The sequence below is a fragment of the Sorex araneus genome, chromosome X (assembly GCF_027595985.1).
Source record: "Sorex araneus isolate mSorAra2 chromosome X, mSorAra2.pri, whole genome shotgun sequence".
In the NCBI taxonomy this organism is placed as follows: domain Eukaryota; kingdom Metazoa; phylum Chordata; class Mammalia; order Eulipotyphla; family Soricidae; genus Sorex; species Sorex araneus.
Window position 1 is genome coordinate 103,399,493 of NC_073313.1, and position 13,110 is coordinate 103,412,602.

General features: G+C 35.6%; 1 protein-coding gene across 1 annotated transcript in view; it reads left to right on the forward strand.

Annotated features, from left to right (window-relative positions):
• RADX (RPA1 related single stranded DNA binding protein, X-linked) overlaps positions 1-8,266 on the forward strand; it is an 82,495-nt gene extending 74,229 nt beyond the window's left edge. Inside the window, exon 14 of the mRNA XM_055121134.1 lies at positions 8,124-8,266. Within this exon, the coding sequence (XP_054977109.1) occupies positions 8,124-8,266 (143 nt within the window). The remainder of the gene's footprint in view (positions 1-8,123) is intronic.
• Positions 8,267-13,110: the final 4,844 nt, after the last annotated feature.

A 13,110-nucleotide genomic window follows, 5' to 3' on the forward strand; every position in this document is an offset into this window, starting at 1 on the left:
TTCTTCTGCTAAATATATATGCTATTATTTATATAAAATCAAAATTTAGGAGCCAGAGAGATAGCTCAGTGGGCTGAGTCTATGCTTTGCATTCTAGGTCAGAACCCTAAGCTTCTCCAGAAGCAGTTCCCATGCACAGACCCAAGAGTAGCTCCTGAATAACACCAGGAGTTGCCCCAAAACCAAAAAAGTCTAAATACAATTCTCAGATGCATACTAGTCATTGGTACTAGTCATTGGTACAGTATTCTCCCAGCAGTCACTAACAATGTTTAACAATGTGTAATGAAAATACTTATCATTATTCAGCAATTAATATTTGGGGCTTGAAGAACAAGAATCACTGGAGAATAAAATAACATTATACGTAAAAGAAATATGATTCAAATGAAATACCATGTTTCCATGATATACCATTATTAATAATAGCAATATCCATTTACTTCTGTGCCTAGAACAGTGCCTGCATATTTTACATAGATCACAGCTAATGGAAGTTTAAGAATAGAAACATTATCTTTGTTGATAAATTAGAAAAACTTTGTTGACTGAAAAATTAGAAAAAAATCACTAGCATGGGTAGTAGTAGGATTTGTCCCCAAATCATTTCATGCAATTTATATTATTATCTATAATTTAATTATTCAAAAAGTTCAGGAAAGTATAAGGCAAAAATTTGAGATCCTCCTCCTTCCTTTGCATACCTTAAACCTCTAACATTCTATTCAACCACTCTCTTGAGATACCAGAATGTTTTCAATCTTTAAGAAACTTTTTTTTGCATATAACAGCATATATTCTCTACTCTTCCCCTTCCACACACATACACACTCTTTAAAAAACACCAAACGAGCAACGCGGCCCGGACAATGCTCCGAACCCGAATCGGGGCCAGCAACATTGGGGGGCCGGAGGGAGGAGGTGCCGCCAGCACACCTTCTCCAGATGGAACCCTGGTGACACTGAGCAACTAACACGGCTCCAGGATTCAGGACTGGGACAGATCCGAGCCGCGCGGCCGCATTAGCGGCCATGCAACCTTTTCTAAAACCTGAAAACATACAATCTTTGAATGGAAAACTAATTATCAAATGCCTCCTTATTAGGGTTATCTTGTTTGGGGATATAACTCCCACAACAATTGTGAGTTTTGTGTTGAAATATGGAACATAATCAAGGTGAAGAGAAAATAAAGTGAGGTTCATCAGTTATACAGTTGGGGTGGGGGGCGGGGGGTATACCGGGGATTTTGGTGGTGGAATATGGGCACTGGTGAAGAGATGGTGTTTGAATACAGTATAACTGAGATATAAACCTGAGAACTCTATAACTTTCCACTTGGTGATAAAATTTTTTAAAAAATTAAAAAAATTTAAAAAATAAATGAAAAAATAATAAAAATAAAAAACACCAAACATAATTATGGTAAATATCAATACGAGACTCCATAACCAGCTTTTGAAAAAATTTTGTTAATATAATCTGTTAATATAATCTGGATAGCATTCATAATATTATAGAAAGAATTCCCTCATTTCTTTTTACAAGTATTCCATTGTGTGGATATAACAAAGTTTGCTTAACTATTGCCTTATTTATGAATATTTAGTTTGTTTCCAAGTGATTTTTTTATTATCAATTGTAATTGTAGTTACTATCTATGTGGTATACCTGTATGTCTGTAAGGTGAATTCCTAAAAGAGAAATTACTGACTTAAAGGTGTATGTATTTTTTTAATAGTGAATCACCGTGATGTACAATTACATACTTACAAACTTTGGTGTTTGTGTCTCAGTCATACAATGATTAATTACCTATCCCTCCACCAGTGCCCATTATCCACCACCAATGATCCCGGTATCCCTCCCACCACCACTACCCCATCCCCCGTACCCCACCCCTAAACTGCGGCAGGGTATTCCCTTTTGTTCTCTCTCTACTTTTGGGTGTTGTGGTTTGCAATAGAGGCATCGAGTGTCCATTATGTTCAATCCATAGTGTACATTTGGCACGCATCTCCCGAGTGGGTCCTCCAAACACCCTTTACTTGGTCTTCCCTTCTCTGTCTGAGCTGTCTTTTCCCCCAGCATGTGAGGCCAACTTCCAAGTCGTGGAGCAAACCTCCTGGTACTTGTCTCTACTATTCTTGGTTGTTAGCCTCCTATTCTGTTTTTTATATTCCACAGATGAGTGCAATCTTTCTGTGTCTATCCCTCTCTTTCTGAATCATTTCACTTAACATGATACTTTCCATGTTGGTCCACTTATATGCAAATTTCATGACTTCATCTTTTCTAACAGCTGCATAGTATTCCATTGTGTAGATGTACCAAAGTTTCTTTAACCAGTCATCTGTCCTTGAGCACTCAGATTTTATCCAGATTTTGACTATTGTAAACAGTGCAGCAATGAACATACAAGTGCAGATGTCATTTCTACTATACTTTTTTGCCTCTCCAGGATATATTCCCATTCTCAAAAAATTTCTAATTTTTTGAGAATCTCCCATACTGTTTTCCAAAAGGGCTGAACCAGTCGGCATTCCCACCAGCAGTGAAGGAGAGTCCCTTTCTCCTCACATCCATGCCAACACCGGTTGCTTTTGTTCTTTTGGATGTGGGCCAGTCTCTGTGGTGTGAGATGATATCAGTGTATCTATTTTAAATGTTGATAGATATGTATCACACTGCTCTCCAGAAAGATTATTTTCAATTTATATTATAGGCAAAAGCAAGGTATCCACTTTATTAACAACCTTAGACATAGGTATTATGGGTCTTGTTATTCTTTGGCAGACTGATAGAGAAAAAAACGTACTCTCATTTTTATTATTATGTTTGAGCATCTTCATGTGTGTAAACCACTAATATAATTTCTTTCTAAAAGCATTCTAGAACTTTCCCTGCTGGTTTCACTTTTCCATTTTTTTTCTGAATTTGTAAACTCTCTCTACATATTAAGTAAACTAATACCTTGGGGGTTAGAGATGTGGCTCTAGTAGAGCACACGCTTTGCATGTGTGAGGCTCTGTTAGGTTCCTGGCAACACATGGTCCACAGCACTGCAGGGTTTGTGGCCTGTGACTATGGCCCTATTAGCCCCACCAGGTATGTTTCCAACAACAACAAAAGTAATAACAAAAAATTAGCTTGATAGTATATATTATAAACACCTTTACCATGTTTGTTATTGATTTAGAGGGAGGCTGGTTCTGGTAACTGAAGTAATTTTATTTTTATGTACTCAAATACATCAGTATTTTGTGTTTATAGCTCCTTATTTTGTTATACTCAACTCAATATTCTTAGGTCATATTTTCTGGTAATTTTATAACTTCATTTTTTACAAATAACTGATTTTATTGCAGTTAAATACATATGAAAGTAATCACCTTAAACACTTTAGTTGTACAATTTAGTGATATCAAGTAAATTCACAATGTTGTACAATTATCACTACTATCCATTTTCAGAATTCTCATTATGCCAAGCAGAAACTTTGTACCTGTTAAATGATACCTCCTATTCCCACCTTTTCTCTAACCCTTGACAATGTCACCTATATTCTACTTTATATCTATCAGTATCTCTATCCTAGGATCCCTCACATAAGTGTAATAATAAAATATTTACCTGTATCCAGATTACTCAATATAATATTTTCAAAATTCATCTATATTATAACATGTATGAGAATTTAATATATTTTAACAGAATAATATTTCATTCTATATGTATTTTGTTTTTCCATTCACCTTTGGCTTGCTTACACCTCTTGGCTATTGTGAATAATTCTCTGTGAATGTTGGCATAAAATTATCTGAATCCTGGCTTTTATTCCTTTGGGAATATACCTCAGAGTGGAATAGATGAGTCATGTGGAAATTCTATATTTAACTTTTGGAGGAGCTACCTAACCATTTTTCACAGCAGCTGCTCTCTTTTACATTCCTATAAGCAATGCATGAGGATTCCAGTTTTTATAAATTCTCACCAGGACTTGCTATGTTCTGTTGGATATTTTTTCTTTCTATAGCAACTAGTCTAGTAGCATCTTGTGATTTTCATTTTCATTGCCGTACTTATGAATGATCTGAGCATATTTTTCATGTGCTTATTAACCATTTGTATATAATCTTTGGAAAACTTGATCTGTCTCTATTCAATTTTAATTATGTTATTTGGGCTTTTTGTTGCTAGTGTGGCTTAGTTCTTATAACTTAATTTTTTAATCCATTTGAAATTTATTTGGTAAAGAGCAGAGAATTCCAAACTTATTTGGCCTACTGCCTCCCTTAAAAACTTATTCAGCATTGCTACAGAAATCTACTTTTTTAAACAGAGACACAGGGCCCAGAGAGATAGTACAGCAAGTAAGATGTTTGTCTTGCACTCACTGATCTGAGTTCCATCCCCAGCATCCCGTATGATCTCCAGACCCCCGGGCCTTCCAGGAGTGATTCTGGAGTTTAGAACCAGGAGTAACCCCTGATTACTGTAGTGTGTGGCCCCCAAACAAAAATAAAAATAAATAAATAAAAATATAAACAAGCAATACCTCTGGAAGTGGGGGATGTTTTGACTGCTTTGAGAAACATTGTTATAGAAAGTGACATAGGGATCCAGTTCTTTTTCCAAGTTTATAAGTCATATATATTAAATAATTTATTGGACTAATGTTTACTAACTTGATGTCCTAATCAGTAGCAAATTACAAACTGTTAGATATTTACATATCATATAGCCCTCATATATATGTAAATGCCTTTCATCTTTTTTAAAATATTGAGTAAATTTATCCATTGATAGACATCTCAGAAGCATAACATGATATGAAGGGGTGTTAACATATGTAAGTGAACAAGCTATTGATTGTGATACTGTTTCCCATATTTTTTTCAGACAAGAATATCACTCTGATACAAGAGTAGTTAGATTGTGCTGCAGTTACAAAGTAATTTCCAATGTCAAAGTGACTTAGCACAGTAAATTCGGATTTCTTGTTCAAGTCAAGTCCATTGCAATGAGCATTTAGCTCTCTTTCCAAGCTGTAATTAAGGGAGCAGATTGACCTGCTTCTACTATGATGCAGCCCCAGTAGGAACACATAGTTTCTGCTTTGTAAAGATGAGAGATGGAAAATGAAAGATATAAGGGAGACACTAGCTTTTAATCATGCTGGACCAGGAGCGAGAGATATCACTTCTGCTGGCCTTCTTCATATTATGTCAGCATTAATTCATATGAATATTTTCCCATGTGATATGAAGAGGTACAAACAATGTTTTTAACAATGCTGTATTGTCAGATATATTTTAAACCTTATGAATTTGTTTTCCTACGATTTTTGTGTTATTTGTTTAGAATTTTGTTAGTTATTCAGTGTCAGGTATCAAATCCAGTCTCAGGCAAGACATAACACAGAATCACATCCCTGGCATTCACCATATATATTTGTGATGTTTCTAAAATGTATATATTTTTGTCATTATACAAATTTAAAATTAAAGGTTCAGAAGTTTATTTAATAGGTAAAATCTGTAGTCCTTTTCCTTTAATAGGGATAATTCTGTGATATACATAGTATCTTACTTTCTTTTAAGTGGAAAATTAACATTACTGATATTTAATTGAGGGCTGGAGCAATAGCACAGCAGGTAGGGCATTTGCCTTGCACGAGGCCTACCCGGGCTCAATTCCCAGCATCCCATATGGTCCCCTGAGCACCTCCCAAGGTAATTCCTGAGTGCAGAGCCAGGAGTAATTCCTGTGCATCGCCGGGTGTGACCCAAAAAAAAAAGAAAAAAACACTGATATTTAATTGAGTTATTACTGTGTATTAACTACCATTATTAATGTTTGACATGTAATTTAATCGTCACAACATTCTACAATGTAGCTACTAGATGAGCAGATTGTGGCACAGAAAGTGTTGCCATTTGCTCAGTCTACTGTACAACTAGTCATAGTTGCCTAAACAGACATATTTTTTGTTGTAGATACTATATGAAAAAGATGATTATTTGTAATAGTCAATATATTAGAATTATTATTAAATTTTGAATTACTGCCATTAGTATCAGACTGAAGTCTTTCCAGAGCATCTGGATTAAAGCCCTTCCCATTCTTAGGAGAAAATTATATATTACTAGCAGTATTTATTCTATCCATTATGCAAACTTGCACAACTTTAAATAATTCATTAGACTCTGTGTTGTGTTTAATGGAAATAGATTTGTAGCAATGTTAAGGAATTGAGACCTAAAGGGCCCTTCCCTGTGTAGGTCCTTCCCAAGTCCCTTTTGATATTTAGTAGTTTTTCATAGAAGAGCCTCTCAGACAGTATTCTCTTAAGAACTTAAAATCCCATATCCACTATTGACTCTTAGCTCAATTTTGTAGAAGTATGGCTCTAGCATAAAAGGTTAGAAGCACGTGCCTTTATGCTAGAGTTCTGGATTGGAATCACCTCATGACTTTGTTTAAGTTACTTACACCCTTAAGTATTTTAGTTTTCTCATATTAAAATTAACTCTTTGTAGTGTTCAGCCACTAAAGTAGGTCCATTTCCTTGGCAGTGGTCATTTCATGTTTTGAGGGAGTTTCCTTAAACACCTGAGCCAAATAGAGGAAAAGAAAAATATTATGTGCCAGTTTTTGCGGAGGGGATCTATCTTGCAACACCCTTCAACATTTAGCCAGACTGTTTACAATTTTTTGTTTTTACTTCCTGCTCTGAGAAACCTGAAGACCAACCATAGTTGAATACTGAAGTTTTTCACAGGTGTTTTTCTTTTAAAAAAATATATGTGTGTGTTATATTATTTTGTGTTTTGAAGCCACACACAGATATTATCAGGGCTTACTCCTGCCTCTGTGCTAGACATCACACCTGGCAGGCTCTGGGACCATATGGAGTTCCCCTGGGATTGAACCCGGCTTCCATACCTTTAAGGCAAGCACCCTACCCACTGTATTATCTCTTCAGCATTACTCATGCATTTTCTGAGCATGATTCAAGCCGTGAATATTGACCCTTGTGATTATGGCTATACACAGGAGCCTTTAGAACGCTTACTTCCTTCACATTTTCCAATCTCTTTCGCCCTGAGCATTTTTGATCTGTCCTTTGCTTGCCCCAATTTAATACCTTTCCCCAGCTGCTCTGACCAATGCTTTTGTCTTTACTTGCTTTCAACCAAAGCCTCTGGGAAGGCCACCCAACTCATGGGAATGCTCCAAATAGGGAGAAACAAAAAAATATCCGTGTTTTTGTCCTTGGTGGAACTACCCAAAATATCAAAACACAGCCTTATCTTTGAGAATAAAGCTCACAGGCTCTCTCTGGTTCTAGCAATCTCTACCTGGAATAAAAACTGCCATATTCATGGTTGCATAGGTAACTTTTGGAGAGTAAAGAGTGGCGGGAAGATAAGTTAAAATACCACAACAACATCTTCATTGATCTTTTCCCTGATTGTTTAAAGTTTTCATGTAGATTCCAGAGTTTTGAAGAAGAGTATGTAAGAGTTTTTACCAGGATATAAATTGCATAAGTGCAAAGAGAGAGCCTGGGAATTCCCTCCTGTACATTTTTGGCAATGGTACTAACCTAATCCTTTATAAAGCTTCTTGATAGTAATCAAAACTTAGTTTGTTTCTAAAGTAACGTCAATGGAAATATCCTTTGAGAGAAAGCTAAATTTCATTGTAAATTTTTATTTCTGTCAAATAAAATGTACAAGTAATTAATGTTTCAAAATAGAACATTTTATCTTTGCATGTCCTTGAAATGTAATGGTAAGTTGTTTAACTGACACCATATATATGACCTTAAAATATCTATATTTACTTTATTTCACTAAAAAAGTTAAAACATTCAAATAGTTGTTGGTGTAGAGTAGCAACTCATGTATTGATATCATTGACACTTGTTTAATGTATTCACTTTTATCTGCAGAACTAACTAACATAACATTAATGAATGTATATAGGAATTGGTGGGAGGGGGAAGAAGATGAAGGACAGTATTATTGTTAGAAGAAAAACAATAAGCCTATATGATGCTAAGTCCAAGTAAATATTTAACTGTTTATAATATCATCTTTTTCTTTTACTTTTAGGTGATGTTATAAGAGCAATAGTTGAAATGGATAGAATGCATATCATCGCTGTATTGGATATCTTTAATTTGGGTGAAAATAAGTTAGAAGTTATTCTGCATAGAATTTATTGCCCAGATAACACTTTTAAAGTTGCCAAATGAAAGTATTTCATGTCTTAAAAAGAGCACTGCCTTAGAATATTCTGTCATTTTGTTGGTGATTTCAAAAGCTGTGTCAAGATCATTTATCTTATTCTTTGACTATTACCTTGATTTGTAAAAATTTGTGATCACTCCTATTTGTGAAGCATACTTATATTATAGAGCCCTAGTATGAAACATTCTAATTTACTAGAGTAAATTCTCATAGATTGAACATCTTTCCACTTTTATTCACATATAATGAGAAATTTTAACTGCCAAATTGAAGGTTCAATTTTTTAAAATTGTTCAGCTACATTCAATGCACACATAGAGTATTTTGATTGAGTTGCCCTGATTTTTCCTTTGACCAACTGTCCAATGTGTGCACTCAATTAAATAGTATTAAGGTTTTCACTTAATATTGTGATTTCATGTTCATTTTTATTTTTAAATATATTGACCCATGTGTGATCTCAAAACCAGAGGCTAACAAAATTTTGTGTTCTTGATTCATTTCTAATTGATACATGTCATTTGAGCCTAAAGAATGAAACATTACCTGACATTATCATGCAAGTGCTCATATTGAAAACACAGAATATGCAGGCAACTATTTTCATCCTCATTGTCTATTGGATTTGTGTTTTAACAGTAAAAGGCCATTACATATTTGTAAAGTCCCTTGACTGACAAATACATATATATATGGTTAGTACTTATACAAAAATTACCATCACATGAACTACAAATTATTCTGTATTAAGATATCTCTGGTTTTGCGTAGCTATTTGTGGGGTTTCCTTCTATGGTGATCCCTATGGTTCTGTAACTTCTTATCATTTACATTCTAATGTGTTGTGCAGCTCATGGACCTAAAGATATGATTGGTTCATAAATAGTGCTTAGCATTTTTTTCTTTATAATTGTACTAATTAAAATGGGCATACTTGTTAAAATTTAAATTAAAGAATCTAAATAAAAGCTAATGGTCTCCTGTCTCAGTTTGCTGTTCTGATTTCTGGGGTCATTCTTGAAGGTACTTGGGGTACCACATTGTGCCAGGTATTGAATTTAAGATTCTCACATGGAGAGCATGTGCTCCAGTCCTGTCTGCAATCTTCCTGACCCCTCCAATCTCACTTTTAATGTATTTGATCTTTTCTTCCATATTGTTATCCTATGGTACACATATATGTACTTGCTAAATGAGTTTCATTATTTAATCAATCTCAACTCTAGAACTGTATTAACAGTTGTGACTTTTATCTACATTAAAATAAATATTTTTAAGAAAGTAAACTATCATCAATTATAGAAACTCATTTTTTAAAATTTTGGTGCCATATTCAGCATAGCTCAGGGGTTATTCCTGGCTCTGCACTCAGGAATTACTCCTGATGGTGCTTGGGGTGGGGTGGACCATATGAGATGCGAGGGATCAAACCCAGGTCAGCTGTGTGCAAGGCAAATACTTGCTGTATTATGGTTCTGGACCCTAAAAACTCATTTTACAAAAAAAAATATCTTAGACATTTTTTAAAATCCCAATCACTTTTACTGCTATGTTTCTTCCTAATTTGTTCCCTCTTTGGTGATAAGATAGAAAGGTTTTTAATTTGTATCACCAGAATACAGGAAATCATTGAGTTTATGGTCAGCATCTGGCATGATTTGATTTGGGATTTTTGTTTTGTTTGTTTTTCTTTTTTGGCTCATACACAGCAATGCACAGGAGCTACCTACTCCTGGATCTGTACTCAGGAATTACTTTTGGTGGTACTCAGGGGACTATACAGGATGCTGGGAATCAAATCCAGGTTGACCACGTGCAAGGCAAATGCCGTACCCACTGTGCTATTGCTCCAGACTGATTCAGATTTTAGAATGTTCACTGTCTGGTAGAAGGAAAATAGACCACAAAGAGGTTGGAAGAAATTTTTAGTGGCATTCCCAACATCTGTTCTTCCATAATAATAGATAGGCCTGTCAATTATTAGGAGAACTGGGCTCATGGCAACTTAGACTAATTTTCTCCTGATTCCTTTGAAGGTGGCATTGCAACTATGTTCTGTAGATTAAGTTATTCGCTAGGATGTGAACTTAAGTCATATGTACAATGTCTGAACCCAAAAAGTTGAGTGAAAGCTGTCATTCTCTATCCCTTTCTGTTGCATAGCATGGTAGTAAGTTGTAGCAGAGTGATGTAGCACAGCAGTGAGTTTCCTGCTGGCTGTAGCCTGTGAGCACAGTGATCAGACATCTTGCATCATGTAGAGAAAAGGCAACACCAGAGGAATATCGATGCAACTTGCTAGTAGAAGCCTAAGCCTGTCCCTAATATTGTGGGTTTCCATACCAGATTTTTACTGCTTATCTCTCCAATTGCCTCATGAGAGAAAATTAAACATGTGTGCCACCATTATTTTGGTGACCAACCAGCAGTCAAATTTGTAGTCTAGTCTTAATGCAAGAGGCATAAATGAAAGAAAGAGGACCAGATAGGTGACAAATGAAATTGGAATTAATGAGTATAATTCATACAAATTTTAGAGATAGGTTTGGGATTATTGGAGTAAAGGCACATGCCTCACAACATTGCAGACCCAGATTTAATCCATGACTCAATCCCTCCCAAAAATCTTTTGGAGGTAACATTAAAATACAGCATCTGGCATCTTTCCTAATTATAATTATCTTTTTTTTTTTTTGCTTTTTGGGTCACACCTGGCGATGCTCAGGGGTTACTCCTGACTCTGCACTCAGGAATCACCCCTGGCAGTGCTCAGAGGACCATATGGGATGCTGGGAATCTAACCCGGGTCGGCTGCATGCAAGGCAAACGCCCTACCCGCTGGGCTATCGCTCCAGCCCCTATCTGGTATTTTCTTGACATCTTCACAATGAAAGAAAAAAAAATCACCTAATTCAAAAAGGATTTCCTCCAAATATTCAAAAGTCATTATCTTAGTAACCAAGTAAAAGGTGGATTTTTCAGTATTTTTTCTATTACATGCTTCTAGGCTTATTTGATTTCAGGCACTAAGTGGTGTAAAGCATCATATATCTTATATTTTCTTTGTCTTGTATTAATATTAATGTCATTTTAGCCCTTTTGAACACACATTAAGTTAGAGTTACACAGATCAGATTCTGAAGTTTGCTATGAATAATCATGAGTTAGTATATTTTATTAGAAGAACTGCATTATGCATCCTAATCTATAAATGGGTTTGCTATAGCTGCTATTTAATCATATTGAAAGGTTAACATGTCCCTTACCTAAGAGATGAGTGTTCTCAGAGCCAGAGAGTTAATTCAACAGGTAGGTCATTTGCCTTGCACACAGCCAACATAATTTCAATCCCCAGCACACTATATGATCCACTAAACTCTCCAGGAATGACTTCTGAACAGAGTCAAGAGTAAGCCCTGAGTAGAGCTGGATGTGGCCCCAAAAAAACCAAAATAAAGTTTTTTTAAAAAGTTGAGTGTTCCCATTGAAAGACGCGTGCCGAAAGTAGACTATAGACTGAACATGATGGCCACTCATTACCTCTGTTGCAAACTACACCATCCAACAGGAGAGAGAACAAAAGGGAATACCCTGCTGCAGAGGCAGGTTTGGGTGGTGGGGGATGGGGTGGGGTGGTGGGAGGGATACTGGGAACATTGGTGGAGGAGAATGGGCACTGGTGGAGGGATGTAAACCAAATGCAAACATGAAAGTTCATAAGTTTGTAACTGTACCTAACGGTGATTCACTAATAATTTTTTAAGAAGTTGAGTGTTCCCTTATCCATATCTTTATTCATATCAATTATGCAACCTTACTAAGATATTTAACATATAATAAGGTAATTAATTTTAAGCCACAAGTAGTAGAGAAAGTATAGCAGAGTATTAAATGGTTGAAACAATACTACACAAAGGTTGTTCTCAGACTTAGTTTCATAATAGTACTTCCTGGGAGTTTTAAGAATTACTGTGCCAGGGGTTAGGGATAAAGCCTCACAGTAAATCACATGCCTTGAATATGTGAGTCACTGAGTTCAATTCCTAGCAGTACAAAATAGCAGAGAAATAATGTGAAAATTTAAAACAGTTGTGCCTAGAATGAGGCAAGATTAACTCAAGGAGCTAAAATGTATGCATTACATGTGCAAAGCCTTATAATCTATTCCTGGCACTGTATAACCTCTAAGGATCATTAGTTGTGGCTAATTCTGATAGCTACAAGCATAGCGGGGTGTGGTTTTAATGGCCCTTAAGCACCCTGGGTCTGGGCACTGAATTGTCAATTCTGCTTAACTGGGCTGATTATCACTGGAAGTGGTTTTCTGGCCCCCAGAAAACTGTTTGGAAATCTTCCCTCAAAAATTCCTAAGTGTCACTCCCAATTTTTTTTTCCCTGGGCATCACGATATTTGAAAGCTCTTTAGGTGATTCTAATCAAATTTGCAAATCATTGTATATAGTACTGTTACAAACTTAGCTAGTTAGGTGCTTCGGTTTCATCTACTCTGATGCAGCTTCATCATGAATTATGCTGATGGGAAGGGACATTTTAATAGCTTCTAAATAACTTACTTTTATGGAGTTCTGGCAATGGAATCTAAAAAACCCTCATAAATTATATTGTAACATTTTTGACTGTAAATAAAGGAAAAATCTTAGAAAAAATGTAATTCCTGAGAATATAATACTAGGTATTTCAGAGCAGCACCTGTTCAGACTTTTGTTTTGTAAAATACCTCAGAATTTTCGGAGTACTACCAAAAAGTGCAAACAGACAAAACATCTTAGAATATGGGAAGTTAAAGCACAGTGAGGCCCAAATTCAATAACTTCAACTAGTCTGTCAA